Consider the following 27,594-nt stretch of genomic DNA (forward strand, 5'->3'; position numbering starts at 1 on the left):
TCAGGCACACACATATACTTCACAGTAAAGCTAAAAGACACAGCTAAAGTGCTTAAATAACCTTTCAAAATAGGCTTCATCGTAAATGTCGCCATTTTATACACAATACAAAATCACGATTCACAGCATTATTTGCTGTACGAGTGTAGACAGTATGTTTTCAAATGTGAAAATCGGATAATTACTTTGAGTACTGAATTTCAAAAAAATAACATATTAATGATAACTGAAATCATTTTTTCATGATATCACTAATGATAATCTGAAACGCTGCCGATGAACCTAGAATCGGTTTGGATGTTTTCGAAAATATACTTACACGAACGCCGAGGTGCGCTTTCCGCCTTATTGGATAGTGTTTACGAAATCACGTCTCGCAAAGGCCGGTATTTAGACGCCTATTACATCACGTATATTTATTTCATAGTCAGCTGCGACAAATGCATCAATAACTTCCCCATACATTTTACAACCAAATCCGAGTTGGTCTTTGTTACCAATACCATCTGTGCTCGGATTCGATTTATTCCTGATCACGTGATAGCTCTATGCCGTGTTGACCTCGATGAAACATGACTGAGTGCGCCCTGCCGACACACCCACCTTTGTTCCCTCCTCCAGGTTACCCTTGAGTTCAGTGTTTATGTTGTATGCAGCCTGGAGCTCCTTCAGTTTGGCTTCCCTGGCAGTAGCTGACTGGTTGGAGGACCGGGCATTGCTGAAGTCTGTGTTGGCGTTCTGGAAGTCAAACACAGGTTATGTCAAGACGATATACTGTCTGACACATGGCAGTCATTACCTTCAACACTATGTAATTGTGGACGACAGTTGCAACATAATTTCTTTCCATGTCCTCTATAGAATATAAAATACAGGGTACCTTCGTCATTGGAGTAGTACTTCAGTGCTGACCTAAAACATTATAAGAGGGCTATAAACTAGTTCTCAATGCTTCAATTGCTACAAACTGTTGAATAAAGCTGATGAACAGTAACCAGTTTTGTGTCATTCAAGCATGGCTAACTACAGACACGGAAGACAACTGAAATTAGGTCTCCTCTAGTCCCTTGTAGACTGACAAGTCAGTGTGAAGTCAGATGCATTTCTACTGCTGTGGTACCTGTATCCTGGCCTGCAGGTTCTCCTGTCTGTGGATGCTGTCTGACACCTGTTCCCGCAGTGGGCCGTACACACGGTCAAGTTCCGCTACTGAGATATTCTCTTCATTCACCAGACCATCACTAGCCAGGGCCGACATGAAGGACGACACTATTGAAAAGACATCACACTACATGTACTATCCAAGGTAGATCATACAATCACATCCAATTAATGTCTTAATCACATTTCACTGTCCACATGAGCTTCGAGGTATCCATTTTAAAACAGGTTTAACGTGAAACAACCACTGAACAGTCAGGGAATCTCCTGTTTTTGCAGATTTACATCAAATTCTTGATAATTTTGTTAGCATCTACATAAAAAACTTAATTGTAATAAAGAAGTTATCTCTCCCTAGTTCAGCTTGTCAAGGAGTCACGTTCAATGACTGTGTTTCAATTCAATCAGAGCATTTCACAGTTGTTTTCCAAACAATTTTTTATGAAACAAGTGAAAACTCATCCCAGTAAACAATCATGCATATTCATGGTAATCATTCATATAAGACAAACTTTGCCTTAGAATTAGCAACACTGACAGAGTGAGTTTTCTTTAAAGTATTTCAGCTTTAGCACAGATAAAGTTCTGACAAACCAAGAATCAAAATCATCGCAAATCTCAAATATGAACAAATTTGAACATGCTATCATTAGATCCAGGCATTACCAAGGGAAGTAACAAAGTTTGGTCGAATGAATGAGTATACATAATGCAGTGTCACGATGGCTCCCATCCTCACCTATGTCAAAGCTGGCATCCTTGATGCTGCTTTCAATGGCTTCTCTCTCAGCTTTGATTGTCTCCACCTGCTGCATGAGTGACCGTAGCTCCTTCACCGGAGGGCTGGTTTGTAAGCCACTGCCACCACTGCCTGCTGGGAGGGAGGCCTCAAGCTCTGCCTGCATCATCATCATCATCATCATAATCATCATCATCGAGTCAGTTATTGCAAAAAATATCAGTTTTTTGTGTTCCTTTGACACTGATTTGTTTGGTTTGTTGTTTAATGACCAAGCAGCAATATTCCAGCTATATGGCGGCCCTTGATACTGAATGACCAAGCAGCAATATTTCCAGCTATATGGCGGCCCTTGATACTGAATGACCAAGCAGCAATATTTCAGCTACTTGACGGTGGTTTTTGAAAAATCAAGACTGGAAAAGTCAAGCAGGTGATTGACATCATGATCACGCATCAACCAAATCAGCAAGCCTGACCTCCACGATCCCAATTAGTCTCTTACGACAAGCATGAATTGATGAAGACCAGGTTTAGACCCAATGTTTATAGGGAGAAAAATACTTTTTGATATTGGAAATTTTAAATAGAAATTGTATATTTATATACTTATCCTATCTCACGGTATGCACTTCTCTCTCTTGATTCGACACTGAGTGGAACGATGTAAACTTTTTTCCCTTGGCCTCTCTTGTCCATCCGCCCATTTTAAGACGGCTTCCTAGTTGTCATGCAAAGCATGCGGCATGCACCACTAGCTACCCACGTGACTATCTCCGAATCATCATTCTCATTCTTGGAGCCACTGGAATATCAATCTTGGAGAATCTGCGTAGCGGGGAGGATGGGCGGGAATCCGTCGTGTGAGATAGGATAAGTATATAAATATACAATTTATATTTAAATTTTTAAACTTATCCTATCCAATCTCATGGTATCCCACGGTCGGATGGCGGGACGCAGATACCCTGTGTCTTGTCAGTGTTAACAGTAGAACTGTGTAGACTGGAAACAACCATAGATAGCGATGCGCCAAGGGAGGCCTGTTACGACTAGTGCAACTCCTATGCTTGTGACGAGTTCCTCTGAACTCCTTGGCTTACTAAGCACAACGTCTCCCAGGGAGATGGGTGCTCCCGAGCGATGTGGTGTTCGGCCGCAACCACCGAAGATGGACGCAGCACAGCGATAAAGGATGTCACTTCGCCACGATTTTCAAGGTACCCCGTACATAGACAATAATCGGGCCAGCCCCTGATTCGCGGAAGGCTCCCCACAGACACCGACCAGGGCGGGTGAAAGAGAAGCACAACTCGGAAAACCCCCAGTTTTAACGTTCAGTCCCAGTCAACATCAAATTGACCCTCACTCCTTTACATAAGCTTAGTCAAAGGATGAGCCTGGCAACCTCTGAGTCGGAACGCAATGAAATCCACTGGAATTCGCAGGAGTGACACACTTCACTGGCGTAATTGCTTCCGAAAAGTAGAGGTCAGGAAGCGTGAAATGTGAGGAAATGTGGTGCGGAGACACTTCCGCCCTGGACAACGGAATGAAGAGGCTTGCAGAGACGGGCGCGATCTTTAGAAGCAGCAAAAAGTCTTTAAAGCCCTAACAGGGCAAAGCTGCAGGTCTTCATTGTCAGTCGGCCCTAGGATCGTGGACAATGGTGGGATGGTAAAAGTACGATCGGGTTGTCCCGGCAACTGATTCTTCACTACGAAATCCTAACGGCGACCGAGGAAGACTTTGCCATGCTTCTCTGTTAACGTCCAAAGCGTGGAGTTCAGAAATCCGAGCAGCTGTAACCAAGGCCACAAGGAAAAAGGTCTTGAAGGAGATCTTCTCAAAGTCCTTCTGAGCTAAGGGTTCATAGTTCGCCAAGGCCAAATGACGCAGCACCACAGATAAATCCCATGCAGGAGGTCTAAACTTCTTAGACTGATGGGTCAACTTGAAAGACAGGAACAAATACTGAAGAGCCTGTGGTGGTAGCCAGGACCGAGTTGATAGCAGCAAGGTAAGTGGTCAAAGTGGAACTCTTGAGCTTCTTAGATGACTGCAAATGCTGAAGAAATTCAATGACGATTTGAGGGTAGAAATGAGAGATGCCACTGGACGTGCAATATCCCTCAAAACACTTCCACTTCTCATCATAAAGTTAGCGGGTGGAAGTCCGATGAGCAGAAGTGATGGCCATAGCCACTCTCCAAGAATACACCTTGGCGATTAAGGACTTCTGTAGATGCGCCAAACGTGCAGAGACAGGGTGCGAAGGGATACATGACGCCGATCCGAGTGAGGGGGTAACAGTAGGTCGTCCCGATCGGGAAGAGGAACTGGGTTTAGGTCTGCAAGCTGTGCGAGATCGACAAACCAACTCCTGACTGGACGGTAAGGCGCGACCAAACGCAGTAGAATCTGCCTGGTCGCCGGAGTTTCTGGATGACTCTGGGTAGAAGAGCCGAGGGGAAAAGGCGTAGCGTTGAGCACCTCCCACGAAATCGCCAGAGCATTGAGATCCCATGCTAGTTGGTCTGGTATCGTGAGACAAACTGCGGGAGCTGATGGTTGAACCGCGTGGCGAATAGGTTGACTTGGGACCTTGATAATGTGAAGACCAGTTCCCGAAAGATCTGTGGTTCAATTGCCACTCCGTGGGAGAGCGGCTGATCGTTAGGGACAGCGCATCTGCGATTACATTCCTGACTCTGGGAATGTGTCTGGCTCGAGCATCTATGGCGAAAGGGAGTCGCTCAGATGGAAGAACTGAAACACCAACTGAAGAAGGTTCGCCCGAACCTGTCAGATCCTGAGATGGTTGATGTACCAGAAGACTGTGGAGTTGTCTGTCTGAATCAGCAGGAGGACCCCGAAGTTCTGTCCGCGAAATGTCGAATGGCAAGAAGAACCGCCATGAACTTGAGTTGATGTACAAATCCGTTCTGGCGGATGACCACAACCCGCCTGTCTGATGGTGAAGAAAGTGAGCCCCCAACCTTTGACCTTTGAGTGCGTGTCGATCGAACAAGTGGTGTGCGTTGGAATGAACGGCATCAAACAAACTCCGGCGCAAACGTTCTGTTGTACAAGCCACCACTGAAGAAAAGGATGTAAGGGTTCAGTAAGACGAATCTGAGATTCTCTGAGGACGAGATACAGACGCAGGAAACGCTGCAATGGATGCAGTTGCAATTGTCCCCGCCCTGTGTCAAAGCCTGTGCCGATGTCAAGAGGCCCAAAAGTTCCTGCCACTGTCGTAAGGTCCTGGCCTGTGACAGTGCTAACGGAACTAACAGTTGAATTTTCAGCCATCTGTCTTGGGGGACGAAAATCAGGCCCTGGTGCGTGTCGAAAGTTGCCCCGATGAATTGAAGGGTCTGGGTCGGTGTTAGTTCCGACTTCGCAGCGTTTAACAACCAACCTAGTTGCTGGAGAAGCTTCATACTGAACTCCAACTGACGTAGAAGAACGACAGGGTCTCTCTGTGCCTGAATGCAGTCGTCTATGTAACTTTTCGAACACGACCCGTGGAGATGAAGAAACCTGGTGATCGGGCTTAGTGATCCTGTAAAAGCCTGGGCGTGTGGAAATTCAAAAGGAAGGACAGTCCATTGTAAGGATCCTGGAATACGAATCGGAGGAAGAATCCGGATGAATAGGCACATGGACAAGCATCGTAGGCTGACAAGAATATCCCCTTTCTTCAGGATGAAAGTGCGAAGAAGGATGATCGATACCATCCGGAAGTGAGGAGGGCGCTGGTGATAGTGGGCATTGAAAAGTTTCATGTTGAAAATGAGTCTTAGTTTTGTGGAGTTTTTCTTGGGAACCAGAAAGATGGGGAATAGAATCCTGGAGTGCTGGGCGCCTGACCGCAGAGACTGGACTGCACATTTCTATGAGCCGCACCTATGGTGGAGTGAAGATGGAACTGGTCCGCCCGGTAGCTGCGATGTACGGATGCACTGTCAAGAAAACCATGACGCAGTTTCTCGATGAGACGGGCATAAACCGTGGAGGCCTTCTCTGTATCATGGAAACTTGCAGATGAGATTTCTGGAGTTTCAGTAATTCCACGAAACTGTAAAAATTGAGTCCCGATCCACCTTTGCTGAAACTTCCCCAATCATGCCATTAAACAAAATTCTGCAGACCACGGTTGACGGAAGAGTTCAGCCTTAAACCTGTTATCCCATGAAGACAAATTGAGCGGGCCAACTGCCAGGAGATAACCAAGGAAATGAGACAGCTGGTCAAGTATGATCTGAAATTGGTCCAGTATAAGGGACATATAGCCCCTGATGTAAGCATCCTGATCAGGGAAAGAGTGCTCCACTGATGCCGCGAAACGGCGTCCACTGCCGAAATGATGCAACTGATTGAGGGTAAGGAGGCGATGAATAGCTGTGTCCAGGTGAGACTGTTCTCTGTCCTGAACTAGAAAGGCTGAACAAGTTCTCTTCCCGCAAAGTGTTTGGACATCCTCATCCACCCGAAGGGTAGTAGCCAAGGACTGGAAACCATAGTAGTGAGCGGCTGGTAGGGAAAATCTAGAAGGCTAAGACAGGCCATCCTTAAATTAATAATCCTTTTAAAGCTTTTAAAGGCATGATCCAAGGACGTAGTTAGATGAGCAATACAAGGCTGTGGTGGGAAGGTAATAGACGTCAAGTCTCGTTGTCTCATGGAGAAGGAATCAGTTACATCCTCCGGGTTCTGTGACATAGGGAGGTGGAGTTTCTCAACTATCCAAGCTAAACCTTGAGGTTCATCGACAAAGTCCAAACTTTCCTCTGGGGAATCCACAACCGAATGTGCTGGAGACGCAGGATCAGGTGGAACACCAGGCCCCGATTTCTGGAAACAAACTTAAGATCTACCAAACTCTAATTGTCTACTATGTTTGAGTTTAATATCGATTTCAGTTCATTCTGGGAAATGCATTTCCCTGCGTTTTCTCAAATTTGAGTCAAAACTCTAACTTAAGTGGAACACCAGGACTCAGGGCGCCCCGTAACAGGTGGTCTGAGGGAGGAGCATTCCCCGAGAGTGAGCAGCCTGTTGTTGATTCCAAGCAGTAGTAAGAGCACTTAACATCGCAGCCAGATCTGGGGGAGGAATGGTTTCCTGCGCTGGAGTCCAGGAATCTGGTACAATCCGAGTAGAGAGACACGAAGAGGCAGGAGTCCCGTGAAGAGAGGTCGGCAGCGCTGAGATCGGAGCTTCGGAACCCCGTTCATTAGATCGACGATCAGTAGAACCATATCTATGTCTGGAGGGGACTTACCGGAAGAGGATGCACAAATGGAGACCGCTGAGGAGAATGAGATTGAGGAGGGAGATATTGCAACGATAATGACGATCCCTGGATCTTGAACGATAGGCAGCAGTCAACCGTGTAGGAGATCTAGGTTGACGGGTCGAGTGCGCAGAACCGGAAGTCCCATGATGATGAGAAGACGAAGTCCGAGGAACGAAGAACCTATTTTAATGAAGCAGAAGGAGGCGTGTGCGTTGTGCATAGAAGAGTGGCATCTCGGCGGTGAAGTAGACAAAACCGAATAATAATGTGAGACTGATCCAGACTACTTTCGTGAAAGATGCGTTCATGCTGAGGGAGACGTGACTGTAAGATCCAACAGAGTTCGGGAAGTACTCAGATGATCTAGAGAGAGGCATTCCGCTGAATACCGCTTGGAAGAAGGCCATTTCGCGAAAGTCGATTCACCACATGCTGTCTCGGTGAGGTCTTCCGTCGGGCGAGACGTTGTTTCGAAGAAGCACGATTAGGTGAAGGCTGTTTAGCAGACGATCGATCTGGAGAATGCTGAAGCTTGGACCGGTGTTTTTCGATGAAGACCGGTTTGGCAAAGGCTGTTTCAGAGAGCCAGTCTAATGGGAAGAATGGGAAGGAGGCGGTGAAGTAACCACTGACAGGCATTAAGCGCGAGGTAGACTGGTTCCTCTCACTACTGGATGAATGACAAGAGCCGAGAACGGCCTCTGGCATGCTTTCTGCGTAGTCAGCCAGAATCATCTGATTCTTGTCCGAAACAGATAAGCCAGGTTGCCGAGATAACTGGTCTGGAGAACGCGAGACAGAGACAGAGGCAAGTTTGAAGGTCCTGCTTTGCAGAAGTATCCTGAGGGGTAAGTAAGAATCTGACGATGCTCTCATGAATCCTACACTTCAGACAAAATGGGACTGGGTCCGTTCAAAGGTAAGATCCTTGCACTTATCGCAACGAGAGTCCCATTTACACTGTGCCATACAGTCAATACAATACGCATGTGGAACACTGCGGAGAACACTTTATTACACCGGGAGCACTTTTTCCTTTTTTGGGTCTGGTCGGCTTTCCCCATGTTGTAGACTAAGTTGAAAATGTTGAGCAAAGTAAAATAATGTTCACATGCAAGTGCGACAAGAAAGAGAATGATGATTTGGAGATAGTAGAGGGTAGCAGTGGAGCATGCTTTGCATGACAACTAGGAGGATGATCTTATAATGAGGGAGGAGTGCTTGGGCGAATGATCAAGAGAGGCCAAGGAAAAAAGTTTACATCGTTCCACTCAGTGTCGAATCAAGAGAGAGAAGTGCATACCGTGAGATAGGATAAGTTAAAAAATTTAAGACTTACTCTACCAAACAGAAGAGATGAACGGGGTCGGCAAATGACCCTGCTTAGCTAGGAACATAACCACATCCCTGTAAATACCATCAGTGTTCTCAATAAAATCACTGTAGGGCCACTGTCCTATTGTAAATTGTTCCTTTCAAAAATTGAATAGACACGTTTATCTGTAGCAACTGGGACAAAACCCTAGTGTTATCATAAGGAATGTAGACTAGTCTCTTACCAGAGGCTTTGAAAGCAACACGATGCCTTCCTTGTGTTTGTCAAACTTGTCCCGGACAACAGCATCTGCCTGGGTGGCTGTGGACAGTAAAGTGCTGTACTTTGTGGCCTCTTCTCGCATAGGTTTTGTCAGTTGGACATAGAGTTTGTTCGAGTCCACTTTTCTTTGAACTGTTCTCGAAGCTGAGTGTCAGACTTTTCCTCACTGTCCAACTCAGCTATAGTCTGAAAACACAAAATCATTTGTGAGCGAGTTTGGTTATAATGATTTAAGAATCTGAACTGATGATCACAGGCAGACCAATGGGAGGCAACTCTGTAGAGTGAACTACTGTGTCCAAGTTGACTGAGTTTTATGCCACCAGGGTTCAAATATTTTTAAAAGCCACTTGCCACAGGGCAAGTGACTTTAAGAAAGTAACTTGTCCTGACTAATTTTCCACTTGCCCTGATTTTATGACATAATTATGATGATGTAATTATGAAAGAAGAAATCAACATGGTATTTGATGTTAATGTTTACTGGACTATTTATTGAAAAGTGATAAATAGCAAAGAAAGATAACTCTACTTTATTATCATTGCGAAATTTAATAGCTACATTTTGAGCAGATATGAAATTAAATCAAAGTTTATTTGCCAGTTTGAAACCATAAGTGGAAATTATCTAGTAGCGGTCCACGGACAAGACAATCCAGTGATACCATTATTTGATTGCCCGAAATGAAACAGTTGATCCCGTTGTCTCTTACGGGCGTCGGGCGATGGAAGATTCTTTTGAACCCTAAAGCTAATACATCAAGAGATGAACTGGTATGAGTGACTTCATCTTGATGAGGCAAGGGAGCTAACTGACTGGAAAAGTCCAGTTCCACCCTTGCCAAGCCAGGTAAGGAATTATGGAGTTATATTTTGGCTGGACTAATGAGTCTATGCATAGTACAAATGAAATTGTGTAATGAAATCAACATTCGGTTCATGAACAAAATGTCGATTGTTTTGGTCGATTGCAAGATTTTCAGAGCATGCAATGTGAAGCGGGAATCTTTTCATGTTTCAATCAAGATGCTCAAGGGAGACACTTCATGGGGTAAGACCTGTTAAACATCTTGAATACAGATCAGGTAATCTTCAAATGATGCTGCCTTTTTGCTTGTGGCAAATGCAAGTAATCTGAGAGGTGGAATATGTTTAGTCAGTTCCATCGACAGAGAAGGGACATAACTTGTAAAAACCACTGGTGGCACTATGATTGAGCCCTGAAATTTCAACCCCAGTTAGGCAAGGGGGGGGGGGGGGAAAAAACACTTGATGTGATCCAGGTTTCAGATGTTGACTTGAGTGAAACCAACATGTGAGCAGATGAAACTAAATCTAAATTACAAAGTGAGCAGGTTAAAATCCAAAAGTTTCTGGCATATATTAGACCAAACTTAGACTTAAGTGAACTGGCATGAATGATAAATCGTTTCAAAGAGATTCACAGGTGATTATATTTACATCTTGTGTCATTCGTAAAATGAGTACATCATAAGGTATCATACAAGTGAAACATACCCATTCATGAGATTTGTAGCTTCTCGCAACCTCCCTATCTCCATGTTGACAATCTGGGCCTTTCTGTTCTCAAATGCTGTCATGGCATCATGTACAGCTAAAGGCACTAATTTCTCAAAGAGGTCTGCAATACAAAATAATACAACATAACTCATAAATACTTACAACCACACAAACATAGAAGGGCTGTCCTCAGCGGCCTTTATGACTCAAGGAATTAACTTCGAAGAAAAATCATATTAACAACCATAACATACAATCAATTAATGATAATTCTATTTTAGTCAAATGGATAATTTCACTTAACTAACATATTTTAATAAAACTGAATACAATTTATAGACAATAGACATCACCCATTCCTAAATTTAGGACTTATTACAACGTATACTGGATTCATGAAACTAGCAGGCTTATTTGTTATTTAAGTCTTACCCGTCTCAATGATTACATACTAAACAAATGATCAAGTTGAGGAAAGGAATCTACAACAGAGCACACAGGAAATAATGATCTGTTTAATGATGCTGCAGCAGTATTCCATCTACAGGACAGCAGCCAATAAATAGTTGAGTCGGACTGGACAATCTTGTCATTGAAACTGTAAGCCATGAACCCTCTATCTGGCTATCTAACACACAATCTACACAGTCTGGCCTCCCCTTGCATCTGATCCTCTCGCAACAAGCACAAGTTTCTGGGGACAGTTCTTATGTAGAATCCTAACAGGAACATGATATAATGTGTCAGAACAGAACTGTTCTAATTGGACGTCAAGAGCAAGGTTAACAGTTTTGAAAACCTAGATACACTGTCTGAATAACTCATTTGCAAACACAGCACTACACACACTGTCATAAACTATGTTATTAAACTACCTGTGAAGTTGGTGGAGAATCTCTGTGCAACAGGTGAGGGTTTGGCCACAGCAGCCTTGCCAATGATAGGGAGAGTCTTCATGTCGGGCACTTTGTCATGGTAGATGAAGTTGTTGTCCTTCACTGCCTCCTCCATTTCCCGCTGCACCTTCCCCTGCTCATTTCTGAAGCAGAACGTCTGGCCGCCGCGAGTCTGAGCAGCATTCAACAGCTCTTGGGCATGCTGTAATGGAAGAAAGAGCCATCAGAGTGTACTGGAGAATCAGATGAAGATAAGGGTGAGAAGAAACATGAGGATGAAGATAAGGGAGAGGATGAGTAAGAAGATGATGAAGGAAAGGGTGAAGATGAGGATGTAGATGATGAAGATAAGGGTGAGGATGAAGATGAAGATGAGGATGAGAAGGATGAGGACGAGGTGAAAAGTGATGATGATGGTGTAAGGGTGAGGATGAGGATTATTAAGATAAAGGTGAGGTTGAGGATGAACATAAGGGTGAGGATGAAGATGAAGAGGATGATGATGAAGGTGATGATGAGGATGAAAAGGAGGATGAAGATGAAGCTGCGTTGACAGATTCCTTATTATCTTAATGTGTCATTTCAGAATAGGACGTACTGCCATTAACCAGCAATGCTACTATTGTTTTTATTGTTACTGCAGCCTATACACTATCACTGGAAGATACCAAGAAGATACTGCAGTTTTACGAGTCAGGAAACTGCATCAGTTATTTATGTCTTGATTTAACAAACCTAACAATAAGAAACATACTCTCTAAAGTTGAATTTGACGTTTCTTTTTTATTAGCATTGATTAGTATTCTGAGGCCATCCATAATTGCTGACACAAGTGAGCTTGATATACTAACCAATTACTTGATTACTCGCTCCAGCACTAATTAATATGGATTTGTTGCAAGTGTTCAAAATGAATGTGGGTCAGGGAATTCTAGGGATCTTATGCTATTGTGTTTAAATTTAGGGACCCCCAAAATGTTTAAGTTTTAATATTGGAGTTCTGGCAAGCACCCCTTGACTCTCATACTTCATATCCACCACTGGAACACACTCTGGCTGTCAGACATAGAGTGCCATTATTTCCATGACTAGAAAACTCTGGCTTACAGACAATTGGTGTCAACAAGGGAAAGGTGACTGGTCATCAACTTAAAAGATTTGAGAAGAATGAAATGCACATATCTTTAGCCTGGCAATTTGTTCTCCATAGCTCTTGTTTGCTTTGGCCACATTGCTCTGGTAGAACTCTGCCATGCCATGGAAGGCTGCCTGCTTCATCACTACACACTGGATCCACTCCTAAATACAAATGTTAACTCAGTACTAATTCATGCATGTGTTTTGTGCTGCATGGTTATCAACATTGATAGATATGTCATGCCTGAATATTGTTCGAAATACACGATGTAGTTACACTAAACAGTTTGACTGCAACATGCAATAGGTAAAACAGAATGCCTCCAACCTATTTCTGAAATGTTTTGTGGAGTGACTTTGCACGTACTAATATACAATCTTACACAAGTTTTGGTAAAATCAGAATGACACACATCCGGTTGTAATTACTTCTTTTTTTTCAATCACTTCTTAATCTTTCTGCATTCTCATTTAGCAAAATTCACCCTCCATTTTCTAAATGGCATTTTGTACTCAAAGAGAGGTCAGTTTGACAACTGCGAAAGGCAGGGAAGTCTGACAATAACTGTTTAAGGGATATCAGTCTGACAACAACTGCAATAGGCAGGTGAGTGACAATAACTCTGAGGGGGTAAGTCTGACAATAACTGCAAAAGGCAGGTGAGTGACAATAACTGTCTAAGGGAGGTCACTCTGACAATAACTGCAAAAGGCAGGTGAGTGACAATAACTGTCTAAGGGAGGTAAGTCTGACAATAACTGCAATAGGCAGGTGAGTGACAATAACTGTCTAAGGGAGGTCAGTCTGACAATAACTGCAAAATGCAGGTGAGTCACAATAACTGTCTAAGGGAGGTACGTCTGACAATAACTGCAAAAGGCAGGTGAGTGACAATAGCTGTTTAAGGGAGGTACGTCTGACAATCTAAAGGCAGGTGAGTGACAATAACTGTCAAAGGGAGGTAAGTCTGACAATAACTACAAAAGGCAGGTGAGTGACAATAACTGTCTAAGGGAGGTCAGTCTGACAATAACTGCAAAAGGAGGTGAGTGACAATAACTGTCTAAGGGAGGTCAGTCTGACAATAACTGCAAAAGGAGGTGAGTGACAATAACTGTCAAATGAAAGGAACTATAATCTGAACTGGCTTTGGTTTTGAGTTGAGGAACATGGACTTATCTGCCGTTAAGGGTACCAGCTACGTTTATGTAATTTGACTTCGTTTAGGGTATGTTTCCGGATACAGAAATGTACCTGGGGTATATATATATCTGTAGGCTATGCTGAAAAAGACCCTTTCAGATTTAATATTGCACACTCTCTGCACATCCAACATACCTGATGTAGCTTTCCTGTATATAGCCTCTTGAGCCTTGGCTAACATGAGAGCACTGAGTGCTCCCAGAGTGTCGGGGTTAAGGTCAGGGGTCGGGTCTTGCTGCACATGTGACAACACAATGTCCTTCATGTGGGCAAATATTCCACTTGATTGCTGCAAGGAAATGTGATGCCATTAATAGGATACAGTAACATTCATGTTATTCCCATACACACAACATAATGCTAGTTTCAGTGTGAAATTCTGAACTCCTTGTATCTCAAGTGAGTGAGTGAGTGAGTGAGTGAGTGAGTGAGTGAGTGAGTGAGTGAGTGAGTGAGTGAGTGAGTGAGTGAGTGAGTGAGTGAATGAGTGAGGTTTTACGCCACTTTTAGCAATATTCCAGCAACATCATGGCAGGGGACACCAGAAATGGGCTTCACACGTTGTACCCATGTGGGGAATCGAACCCTGGTCTTTGGCGTAATGAGCGAATGCTCCAATGGGCTACTCAGCAGTCCCTCTTGTCACAGCGATGGCACCAAATACATCATTCTTTATTACTTACCCCTCGTTTATCAAAGCATATCACATCAGTGGGAAAATATCTTTATGATGGGGATTTGCATTTTATCACTCTGGACCAGACACTGATTAATAGCATGAGCAACATCCCTTGCTGTTCGTTTATGAAACACAATAAACCACACCATCAAGCTTGTGATCCATTCAGTCATCAGTACCTCATGCCTTGTTGTAAGAGGCTAAGAGGATTGGTTGATCAGGTTTGCTGACTTGGTTGATGCATGTCATTTTATCCCAACTGCGTAGACACTGATGGCTCAGTGCTGCTCATGCTATCACTCATTGGATTATCAGGTCCAGATTTCATTATTTACAGATCACTGTCATATACTTGGAAAAATGCTGAGTGTGGTGTTAGGCAACAAACAAAGTCAACTGACAAGTATAAATAACAAGAAATGGTGTTATGACACATATATAAAACTTTGCCCTACCTGAAATAGTTTGGCACAGGTTTTAAGTCCATCGTCACTGTCCTGATTCTGTACTGAAGCAATTTGTGTTTGGAGAGCAGCAATGTTGAACAACATGCAGACCTTCTCATACAACCCAGAGGCAATAGCTGAAGACAAGGAAAGTATGTTGGAACATTTCAATACATGATACGTCAGATGTAATTCATACATGTAGCAACACAAACGCTGAATAATATTCATCCCATCAAAAGAACTGGTTAGAATAGAGTAACTTGTTGAAAATTAAGAGGGTTCCTGGGTCTTTTTCTGTGATACTACTTCTGAATAAGCGATTGAGTGAGTGATTGGGCATGTATTTTCAATGCCACTTTTAGCAATATCCCAGCAATATCCCAAAGTTAGTTGGCTAGTTGTTTAACGTCGCACTCAGCAATATTTGAGCCAAATTGCAGCGGTCTGTAAATAATTGAGTCTGGACCAGACAATCCAGTGATCAACAGTATGAGCATCGATCTACACAATTGGGAACCGATGACATGTGTGAACCAAGTCAGCGAGCCTGACCACCCTATCCCTTTAGTCGCCTCTTAAGACAAGCATTGGTTATCAAACACCAATTCTACCCCACATCTTAACGGGTCCCATATCACAGGGGTGAGGACACAGATATGGGTAATGCTGCTTAGACCCAAGGACTTAGCTTGACTTCTGTGCTGAAGACCACTGTGTATAATGTTTTTGTGATGTTGATGCAGGAAGACAGAGCTGAAGTTTCCAGCTGACTTCCTGAACTGTTTAAACAGGTATTCCTGTAGCTTCAAATATTACCAAGTGTTCTTTTCCCAGCCAGGAAGCCTCCTTCATCAAAGGCATCTCTCCATTTGAACTGCACACGGATCTGAAGTGCACATACATTCATGGGATAATGAGTGTCACAGGGGTGGGTATTGCAGAGAATTTTCATACTGCGATGCGAAAGGATATATTGCAATATATTGCAAGAAGTTGTTTTTTTAAACAAAATACTACTAATAATCGAGTTAATGCTTGATTTATAAAGCAAAACCACAACAAAATCACTATGCTTGATCAAGCTTTAAAAGAACCTTTTAATAATAACAAAAAATGAAAAAAAAAATGTGAATAATATTTGGTACAATTGAAACAAGGAAATATCCGAAGATTTCCGAGTGTTACGAAGTTTTCTGAATGCATGTCAAAATACCGGTTTTCTATCAGCTATCGCAATACGTATCGTTTTCACGTCTGAACCGGTTATATTGCACAGCCCTAGAGTGTCATAAACGGGAACACATATATCTTTGAACAGAATGGAAAAGTCAGTCGCATTAATATAAGATCTTCTCATCTAATATTTCTCCATGTGAAGAGTGAGTGAGTTAAGTTTATGTTGCTTTCAGCAATATTGTGAGTATGTTTTTACGCCGCTTTTAGCAATATTCCAGCAATATCATGGTGGGGGACACCAGATATGGGCTTCACACATTGCCCCGTAATGTGGGGAATCAAAACAAACAAGAAGACAAAGTCATCAATATCCCCCGCAATGGCAAAATACTCTTCATGATTATGTCTACTAGTTATGATTATGTCAAATATTTAGGTGTGTATATAGAAAAGTGGAAGGAGAGTATTGAAAGGTTTTGAAAGTTCTGCTTCAGAAAGGAGCACTATCACCAATTTCAGTCTAAGTCAAATTTGTTGCCATGGAAATGACAAAAATATTTTATTCAGAATTCCAAAACTACCAAAAGGCACCAGTACACCACCAGATCTATCTATGTGCCAAGTTTGGTGAAGAAATAGTGAATGGTTTTAGAGTTATGCTCCGGAAAAGAGCACTACCACCAATTTCAGTCTAAGTCAAACTTGTTGCCATGGAAACGCCAAAAATATTTTATTCAGAATTCCAAAACTACCAAAAGGCACCAGTACACCACCAGATCAATCTATGTGCCAAGTTTGGTGAAGAAATAGTGAACGGTTTTAGAGTTCTGCTCCGGAAAAGAGCACTACCACAATTTCAGGCTAAGTCAAACTTGTTGCCATGGAAACGCCAAAAATATTTTATTCAGAATTCCAAAACTACCAAAAGGCACCAGTACACCACCAGATCTATCTATGTGCCAAGTTTGGTGAAGAAATATTGAACAGTTTTAGAGTTCTGCTCCGGAAAAGAGCACTACCACCAATTTCAGTCAAAGTCGAACTTGTTGCCATGGAAACGCCAAAAATATTTTATTCAGAATTCCAAAACTACCAAAAGGCACCAGTACACCACCAGATCTATCTATGTGCCAAGTTTGGTGAAGAAATATTGAACGGTTTTAGAGTTCTGCTCCGGAAAAGAGCACTACCACTAATTTCAGTCAAAGTCGAACTTGTTGCCATGGAAACGCCAAAAATATTTTATTCAGAATTCCAAAACTACCAAAAGGCACCAGTACACCACCAGATCTATCTATGTGCCAAGTTTGGTGAAGAAATATTGAACAGTTTTAGAGTTCTGCTCCGGAAAAGAGCACTACCACCAATTTCAGTCAAAGTCGAACTTGTTGCCATGGAAACGCCAAAAATATTTAATTCAGAATTCCAAAACTACCAAAAGGCACCAGTACACCACCAGATCTATCTATGTGCCAAGTTTGGTGAAGAAATATTGAACGGTTTTAGAGTTCTGCTCCGGAAAAGAGCACTACCACCAATTTCAGTCAAAGTCGAACTTGTTGCCATGGAAACGCCAAAAATATTTTATTCAGAATTCCAAAACTACCAAAAGGCACCAGTACACCACCAGATCTATCTATGTGCCAAGTTTGGTGAAGAAATATTGAACAGTTTTAGAGTTCTGCTCCGGAAAAGAGCACTACCACTAATTTCAGTCAAAGTCGAACTTGTTGCCATGGAAACGCCAAAAATATTTTATTCAGAATTCCAAAACTACCAAAAGGCACCAGTACACCACCAGATCTATCTATGTGCCAAGTTTGGTGAAGAAATAGTGAACAGTTTTAGAGTTCTGCTCCGGAAAAGAGCACTACCACCAATTTCAGTCAAAGTCGAACTTGTTGCCATGGAAACGCCAAAAATATTTTATTCAGAATTCCAAAACTACCAAAAGGCACCAGTACACCACCAGATCTATCTATGTGCCAAGTTTGGTGAAGAAATATTGAACAGTTTTAGAGTTCTGCTCCGGAAAAGAGCACTACCACTAATTTCAGTCAAAGTCGAACTTGTTGCCATGGAAACGCCAAAAATATTTTATTCAGAATTCCAAAACTACCAAAAGGCACCAGTACACCACCAGATCTATCTATGTGCCAAGTTTGGTGAAGAAATATTGAACGGTTTTAGAGTTCTGCTCCGGAAAAGAGCACTACCACCAATTTCAGTCAAAGTCGAACTTGTTGCCATGGAAACGCCAAAATATTTTATTCAGAATTCCAAAACTACCAAAAGGCACCAGTACACCACCAGATCTATCTATGTGCCAAGTTTGGTGAAGAAATATTGAACGGTTTTAGAGTTCTGTCTGAAAAGAGCACTACCACCAATTTCAGTCAAAGTCGAACTTGTTGCCATGGAAACGCCAAAAATATTTTATTCAGAATTCCAAAACTACCAAAAGGCACCAGTACACCACCAGATCTATCTATGTGCCAAGTTTGGTGAAGAAATATTGAACGGTTTTAGAGTTCTGCTCCGGAAAAGAGCACTACCACTAATTTCAGTCAAAGTCGAACTTGTTGCCATGGAAACGCCAAAAATATTTTATTCAGAATCCAAAACTACCAAAAGGCACCAGTACACCACCAGATCTATCTATGTGCCAAGTTTGGTGAAGAAATATTGAACAGTTTTAGAGTTCTGCTCCGGAAAAGAGCACTACCACCAATTTCAGTCAAAGTCGAACTTGTTGCCATGGAAACGCCAAAAATATTTTATTCAGAATTCCAAAACTACCAAAAGGCACCAGTACACCACCAGATCTATCTATGTGCCAAGTTTGGTGAAGAAATATTGAACAGTTTTAGAGTTCTGCTCCGGAAAAGAGCACTACCACCAATTTCAGTCAAAGTCGAACTTGTTGCCATGGAAACGCCAAAATATTTTATTCAGAATTCCAAAACTACCAAAAGGCACCAGTACACCACCAGATCTATCTATGTGCCAAGTTTGGTGAAGAAATATTGAACGGTTTTAGAGTTCTGCTCCGAAAAGAGCACTACCACCAATTTCAGTCAAAGTCGAACTTGTTGCCATGGAAACGCCAAAAATATTTAATTCAGAATTCCAAAACTACCAAAAGGCACCAGTACACCACCAGATCCATCTATGTGCCAAGTTTGGTGAAGAAATATTGAACGGTTTTAGAGTTCTGCTCCGGAAAAGACAAATGTATGCTACAAATCCACAGCACAGAATTGTATTGAATTATGGATTGGTTGATTAGAAAATTCACATGATTCTTGGCCTTTAGATGTACAATAACATACAGGCATCAGAAAGAATGAGGCTAATGTGAACATACTGGAAACGTTGTCATGGGATGTCAATTAATGTACTGATTCCATATCAACTCCAATGCACATATTTCCCGAATATTAACAGTGTAGCATGCCTGACATGACAACAATGAATTTTCGAAAGAATAAAATGACTCACATACATTAGCTACAGTTCACCATAAAATTACCTGGTTTTCTGTGATAGGGAGCTTGCTCTCAATAGTAGCAACTTGGTCATAGTACCTGAAAAGAGAAACTACCAATCAGAACAGTTCCCAAACTTTCTATACTCCAACCAAGTTAAGTATGGAAATACACTCTAAGTATATTTAGGGACTACAGAGAGTCTAATAAGTCTCTTTACATTGACACATTACTCCCTGTAAGTATATTTACTTGTGGAGAAAATTAACTCACAGGAGTAAAACTACATTTACTGTCTGTTCACAGGGATATCTAACCAATAGGAGTAAATCTGATTTGCATACCATCCACACATCTAGAGGACTAGAGGACTTGTCCTAGGTCTAACAAAGACCCGTTCAAGAACCTGGTGGACAGACAGTGTGCAAGGCACCTTTGATGATGACCAGTGGGTAGAGAATGTTCGAATCACTAAAGAAACATTTGCTGAACTGGGACCTTCATTAGTAGGGACTTGTAGCAGTGACCTGAATCAATTCGATATCATAACGTGTAAACCCCCTTGTCGTAATGATTTGAAATTGCTTATGATGTGTTGCGAAAATTAGAACATGCCCTATTTCTCACGACGGATCACATGCTAAAAGTCCTTTACTATAGATCGTACCATGTAAAGGCACCTTTATTATTGTATCTTTACAGTGGTACTTGTTATTTTACGGCTATCATTATCCCAGTAACATCTTCAATGCAATGGTGTAGTGGATAAGGCATCTGTCTTGCTCTCCAAAGACCAGGGTTAGATACCTGGTGTGTCATCTGGGCTGGAACATTTGTGTGGTATCCATGAACAAGGTACCAAGGACCACAATGTCTCAGCCCACCTAGCTGTAAAATGAGGATGGGCTGACAATGTGAGCCATTAGCTCTCTAAGCACCTAACACAGTAACAGGCAGCGAGGCTGTATGGTCCCCAGGGAGTTGAGAAAGTATTGGAAGGTACAATGGAGTCCAATGATAGGGATAGTAATGTACATAGCGCTTTGAATATGCATAAAGCACTGACATGAGCGACATATAAACGACTATTACGTACTGAGGTGCGATATTTTATGCATGAAACTTGATGGTTTTGCATCATAACCTCCTATGGCACAGGCCAAATTGTTTTCAAACAAGCAGACTGTACAGTTCACAGGGCTGTTACAGTGAGTGAGTGAGTTTGGTTTTACGCCGCTTTTAGCAATATTCCAGCAATATCACAGCGGGGACACCAGAAATGGGCTTCACACATTGTACCCATGTGGGGAATCGAACCTGGGTTTTCGGAGTGACGAGCAAACGCTTTAACCACTATGCTACCCCACCGCCCCCCAGGGCTGTTACAAACTACATGTAGAAGAAAGTACTAATCGCTCTATTTTAGTTCAGAACAATGTGTATTACATAATCATTGATGCAGAAAAGGACAATTTGAACAATTGATATAAAACGTAAAAACTTTAAATGAATTTTTGAAACATGAGACTGCTGTCAGACTGACTTCTAAAACATATCAATTCCAATGAAACTTATGATGTCTTTTGATGAAACACTGATAAAACATAATAATGATGAAATAATAGTCCATATAAGATATGACGCATAAAATATACTTACAGGATCAAATCAAAGTGTCATTTACAAGATCAGTTTGCTCTTGGAGTAAAATACTCCAGGAGTAAATATTCTTTTACTTTATCTCTGGAGCAGGTGTAAATTTACTCAAGGAGTATAAATAATTATGTGAGTAAATTCGTTTTGTGACTTTTACATGATCAATTTACTTGCATACACTCCTGTAAGTAAATGTGTGCATGTAAAAGCAGCTTATAGTCTACATTAGACTTTAACATGATAGGAACCATGATTGCATTTCAACAAATTTGAGAAAGTGTGGTGTAGTGAGGTGCACAGACGAGGTATGGTGTTTGAAGATTCTAGCAAAAACTTTCACGCTCAAGTTTCGAAAACATTTAACCATGGTAATTTATTACTACATTGTCTAAGTAAAATTCAACTCATATTCAGTCAGGTAACAGAAGTGAGTGCGTTTAGCTTTACGTTGCACTCAGCGATATTCAAGCTACATGGTGGCGGTTTGTAAATATTTAGTCTGGACCCGACAATCCAGTGATCAACAGCATGAGCATCGATCTACGCAACTGGCATATTGTGGCATGTGTCAACCAAGTCAGCAGGTCAGAGTGCCTGACCACCCAATCCTCTTAGTCGCCTCTTACAACAAGCATGGGTTACTGAAGACCAATTCTAACCCAGATCTTCACGGGTACACAGAAGAAGAGGATGATGTGTATTCTAGTCTAGATCACTTAGTACTTAATACTCAGAGCTGCTCTGTATCAACAAGAGTTAAATAAATCAGACATGTATGATACATATACACCATGATATCATGTAAGGGACAAACAAAACACATAATCTTATCTTATCAGGGTTACATCAACACAAGGACTCACCTTATTGATAAACAGCATGCAAGTTAACATGATAAGTAAGAACACCACAAGCTTCATGAACATGAAATGAGGCTCTAGTAAATAAACATGACACAATTGTGTTCACAAATGTATTGTATATTGTCTAAAATTGTTCAAACAACATAATTTAATCAAAGGCAGAAACCTATCACAGTTGTCACCATCATGATAACATTGAACATGTTTATCTGTAAATAGCAATTCAAACAAATCAACCTGTGATTTTAGAAAGGTAGATCTATCATAGTTTACTAATATTACAATCACCCAAGCATACTATTCAATCCAGAAAAAATCATCAACAATGGTATCTAATACAACTGCAGGTCTCATTATCAGAATCACTGAAGAGGAGCCTGCCTGACTCAACAGTCTGATCAGTATCTAAGTCACAGTATCTATGACACTGCAATCAATAGAAAACAGTTTGGGTCTGCTAGTCCTTATATGACAAGAAGCATTATTTTCAGTGGAATTTAGCATGTTATATATAGAGGATACTAAACGACCTTCCGTTTAATACCATTTTTATTAAACGAGTTAATGATTTGGTATCAAACGAGAGAAAGCGAGTTTGATGCTAAATCTTTCACAGTTTAATAAAAATGGTATTTCACGGAAGCGAGTTTAGTATTCTGTTTATTACTCTCCAACATAAACTGACAGAAACTGCCTACGAAGTGTGATGACTCTCAGCTTTCCACGAGTCAAGCAAGGTCTAATACAATTGTGACAGAGGTATTAGCATTGTGACATCATTATAACTGTAAGTAAAACATTATGACGTCATATGTCTAGCGGTATTACACTAATGTAATATTGTCGAAAAATATTACAATGCAGTATCTTCCACGGGCGAGTAATAAGGATTAATATCACCTGAGCTCACCAGACCAAACAGAAGTTTACTAGACTCAGCCCATGGGCTTCAATGGGTCTTCAGTGTGACGATTGAACGCTTTAACCACTAGGCTACCCGACTGAACCCTCAGGTTTCAGACTTGTGAATTAAGTCAAAGACGGCATTGAGATAAATATAGTGTGGCGTTGATTTAATGATCTCATATAGTGACAGATACAAGCTATATTGATACAGAACATCAAATTACACTCAGGCTGCATAATTGTTTTTTAAAGTTTCTTGGTCACATTTGCAAGGTGAGGAGAGTGAGATGAACGTTTTCAATTACTGACAATCTTGAAATTAATTAATGAACTTCAATACAGAAACAAACACTCTAGTTCACATCATGGTTTATTGAGAAGTAGTTTTAACAACTATGGTAATAAGATGTCAATCAGACATCGTGAAGACTAAATAACATAATGGTAATCACTGGTGGAGTTATCAGTGCTCTGGTCAACAGCTCTACTCACTCATGTCCAACTGGTCATCACTGTGGACTACAGCAAGTCCAAACAGACACAACACAGATGCTTGATGGGCATTTAGAAGTTGTCGTGTTGTACACATGAAGTTGTAATCCATACTATACGTTGCTAAGTCACAACACAGTCTCTCTTTGTTCTTGGCCTATCAAAGGCCAACTAAGACCCAACATGCATTGACATGCTTCATCACACTTATTCTCAGATCTACAGCCTTTGTCTTGTCTGCATTCAAGTACCTTCTCCACATACCTATCCAATGAAACTGTTGATTCAAGGTCATATAATTCCACTTGAGCTAGGGAAAGTAAGGTTAGTAATGAGTCACATTTTTGACTAGGGTCCAGCAATTAATTTATTTCTTGTTTTACGGATTATTGTCCTCAGAAAACCTAAAAGGCAGGAGGAGAAAAACAACAAAAACAAAAACAAAAACTAAAAGTATTTTACTTTTGGCAATTTATGTAGTGTATATGGGGCAAAACAAGCTATAACAAACCTTTTCTTGTAAATTTGCATATTTGACCAATAAAACATTAGGATTTTATTTTTGAGCGGGGAAAATTAACTTTTATTTTTTTTCTTATTTTGAAAAAATACAACCGGCGGATCCGTAAAACAAGAAATAAAATTGGTTTGGCCTTATAGTGTATCTTATAGTGAAGCAGGAGGAACATATATTTTTTTTATTGAAAACCCAAATGGTCTTAAGTGAGATTAAGCAACTGGTGCTCTTAGTTATGACATAGTCACTTGTGAAATCATCTTCATTATCAAATAAATAATTCTTTTAAAAATATTTGAAAGGCATTTTAAAAATGATACACATAAAGTGGGAATATCATGGATGTCCAGGGAAGAGAAACCTTTCAAAATTTCATCCCACTAGACCACAGGACCAGTGAGTGGACAATAATTAGTGGTCCTGTCTGTATTTCACCGGTCCAAAATAAAATTTGTAGATTTGCTTAACTATCAATACAAAATTCACTGGCCACCAGGACCACTGCAAACTTATTATTTAGTGGTCCAGTTGAATTTTTATTAGCCAGGACCACAGGACCAGCATACATTTTGCCCATTGGATGTCAGCTTCTGTAGTGTAATATAGAGGAACACAATGTATAAGTGTTTATCCTTTTTTAAGTAATTGGTTATTTACTAAAGGCTACATCATGAGGCAGAAGGTTCAGATTACACTGTTAATCACCGTTGACAGTTTCCCTGTTGTCTCACATTTGTTCGGGGCGGTGGGGTAGCCCTAGTGGTTAAAGCGTTGGCTCGTCACGCCGAAGACCGGGTTCGATTCCCCTACATGGGCACAATGTGTTAAGCCCATTTCTGGTGTCCCCTACGCCCGTGATATTGCTGGAATATTGCTAAAAGCGGCGTAAAACTAAACTCAGTCAGTCAGTCAGTCACATTTGTTCACATCGACTGCCATTGTAAACAACTAAGTGATAGGTTCAACGTACATTTTTAATCAATTAATATTTCAAGTCATGGTATAACTACATGACAGCCTCATGTTGGAAGACAACCTGAAGTGATGCAGAGGCCAGCTACAACCACTTTGGTTAAAAACAGCATTGGTAAAGAGCTGACAAGCCTAGAATACATAGCTGAGGTGTATATGGGATTCAAAAGCCACAACATCATTCCTGAGGTACACAGAAACTGTGGTATCTTAGACCAGATGGGGTATCCACGCCCTAGTATTACTGAAAGATGCTTCTCAGACTGCAGATGAAAATACGTAATAATGTACGAGAGAACTGTGTAATATTCTAATATGTTTAGTAAAGAAGCATTTTTCATTTCGATCTGCTATCTGTAGTAGTACTTTTATTTACAAACAGATGTTGATTGAAATCTTCTATTTGACTTTTCTCTTTATGGATTCTTGGCAAAATCCAACCTATAGTCAATGAACTCTGTCTCAAAAGCAGACCATAAAAATCATCCCCTTAACGCCGATCAGAAGCCTAGTCCGCATTCCACAATATTCAAACTCAACCAAGAGTCATTTACTACATCAACAATACAAGGTTGAGGGGGACTTAGACCTGTGACACTACAATACCTTATCTGTACAGGAAACTACTGCATACAACAGAGGGAATGGCAAGAAATCAATATGACTGATATGTTGAATGGTAGTATTTGAATCTTACATGAATGCATTACATTAGAATGTCAAATCATCCAAATAGACACAATAAATTTGAGAATGATGAGTTGTCAGAATGTCAAAACATATACCGTGGTATATGTGTGAAACTAAACCGTACAACATCCTGTATATTTAGTATGAATAATGATAGTAGTTCTTCACAGTTTTTCTATATAGTATAACTCAATCGAATTAACAACTATGTTCAGGACATCGAAACTTATTAATTATTAATTCAATATTATTTGAATTCAGCCATGTGAATCAGGTGCAATATTTGATCCACACATGTATCATATGGTAAGTCAGATATGTTTTAATCACTAACAAAGTTATTATGATCAGGGATGCAGCTCGCCAGACTAAGGGCATATTTACTGTTGATCTAGTGACTTTGATATAACCATGTCTCGGAGTACTATTGCAATTTAGTGAGTGCATCCTGTTAGCTTGACACAGGAGGAAAACCCAAAGTGATGCAGGTCACATTTAAAAAAAAAAAATGAGCATGTGCTGACAATCTTTGAGTGAGTTTAGTTTTACGCTGCTTTTAGCAATATTCCAGCAATATCATGGCAGGACACCAGAAATGGGATTCACACATTGTGCCCATGTGGGGAATCGAACCCGGCCCTCGGAGCGGCAAGGGAACGCTTTAACCACTAGGCTACCTCACCACCTGACAATCCTTGAAACATCAGTGAACAAATGTGGGTTTGAAACAAGAACATGTTCCTGGCATTCTCCAGACAAAAGGGCCTAACTTCTGTTCTAAATCCTAATATTGAGGCATCCCTTGGGCTTGTTAAATGGTTGGTAATGTTAACTGGCAGTTTGTCACATCATTTTTGACAAAAAATGTTTCAGGTTAACAAATTACTGTTATGAGTTAATTGCCAAACCATTCAAACCACCAAATTGTGGAAAACTATTAATGTTTCCAGTATCAATGTCTGGTTAACAATGTGATAGGTTGGCAATATTACTAATTAAGTAACAACTGTCAAGGAACTATGAACAGTAAATTTCTACTTATGTGTGAACAAGTAAGTAATATGGCAATTATGGGCCGCAATTATATTTAGCTATGTCACAGAATCAAATAAGACATGCTGTACTACAAGTTTACATTGAAATTTCCATTACATAAATGACCCAGTAACTTAGTAGTGAGTGAGTGTGTTTAGTTTACGCCACACTCAGCGATATTCCAGCTATATGGCGGTGATCTGTAAATAATCGAGTCTGGACCAGACAATCCAGTGATCAACAGCATGAGCATCGATCTGCGCAATTGGGAACCGATGATATGTGCCAACTAAGTCAGCGAGACTGACCACCCGATCCCGTTAGTCGCCTCTTACGACAAGCATAGTCGCCTTTTGTGGCAAGCATGGGTTGCTGAAGACCTATTCTACCCCGGATCTTCATGGGTCCAGTAACTTAGTAACATCACTAATCCATTATTATTATGGAATCATTATTATAACTTAATATAAAATGTGCTATGTTTATTATTTGTTTATATGTATTTTCAATGTCAACTTTTGACAAAGATCACATGACACTGAACAACAGTGAGTTTGTTTATTTTCGTGTCACTTCCGCCTGTTTCAAATAAATATAACGAAATAATGAACATGTCGCTGAAATACTTTGTATATCAGTCGGCGTAAAATGGCAGCGTATTTGATATTTCTACAAACATAAGATATATGGAGATATCACTTGTAGTTTACGCTGATCGTCAACTATTTCACAATATACATTTGACAAACAAGAAATGACTTACCGGTACAGCACTTCTAACGCTGATTCGTGTTTGTCTACAGATTTATTTATCATCAAATTTCGAAGTTTGTTGAACTCGCTGAGGGCATGGTTGTAGTCGTCGGGTTCAGCAGACGAAAAGGTGTTTTGAATGAAACTTCTGAGAGGTTTTACAAGATCAACATCATAGGTCTTTTTCAACGGAACTGCCAAGAACGCCGCCATCTTGGATAAGTGTGATCACATGTTACTGTGAGCTTTTTATAACTTTCGCGGTGACGTCACCACACGAGGTACCTGATTCACAACATCGTGGATATAGGTAATGCTATTCAGAACAAACTGGAGTGTTAGACTTACGTGTCTAAAT

General features: G+C 41.0%; 1 protein-coding gene across 1 annotated transcript; it reads right to left on the bottom strand.

The window, feature by feature from the left end:
• LOC124271095 (programmed cell death 6-interacting protein-like) lies at window positions 1-27,457 on the bottom strand. Its single transcript, XM_046706167.1, has 17 exons — window positions 27,247-27,457; window positions 19,397-19,451; window positions 15,505-15,574; window positions 14,695-14,822; window positions 13,576-13,849; window positions 12,946-12,950; window positions 12,402-12,518; window positions 11,199-11,421; window positions 10,321-10,444; window positions 7,632-8,046; window positions 6,608-6,760; window positions 5,813-5,984; window positions 4,278-4,999; window positions 1,901-2,060; window positions 1,121-1,269; window positions 604-738; window positions 1-30 (listed from the first exon to the last, which is right to left on the bottom strand). Exons 1-17 carry the CDS (start codon window positions 27,447-27,449, stop codon window positions 1-3), a joined length of 3,135 nt encoding a protein of 1,044 aa, XP_046562123.1. The 5' UTR covers window positions 27,450-27,457.
• Window positions 27,458-27,594: the final 137 nt, after the last annotated feature.

This window comes from Haliotis rubra, unplaced genomic scaffold (assembly GCF_003918875.1).
Source record: "Haliotis rubra isolate DU_JTF1 unplaced genomic scaffold, ASM391887v1 Scf1570, whole genome shotgun sequence".
NCBI classification, from domain to species: domain Eukaryota; kingdom Metazoa; phylum Mollusca; class Gastropoda; order Lepetellida; family Haliotidae; genus Haliotis; species Haliotis rubra.

Bases quoted from the DNA above. Each gene is read 5' to 3' on its own strand.
- LOC124271095 (XM_046706167.1), bottom strand. From the start codon at position 27,449: ATGGCGGCGTTCTTGGCAGTTCCGTTGAAAAAGACCTATGATGTTGAT. The intron at 19,452-27,246 runs GTAAGTCATTTC...TTCTCTTTTCAG, and splicing joins GCGTTAGAAGTGCTGTACCG to GTACTATGACCAAGTTGCTA. The intron at 739-1,120 runs GTACCACAGCAG...TTTGACTTCCAG, and splicing joins ACCTGCAGGCCAGGATACAG to AACGCCAACACAGACTTCAG.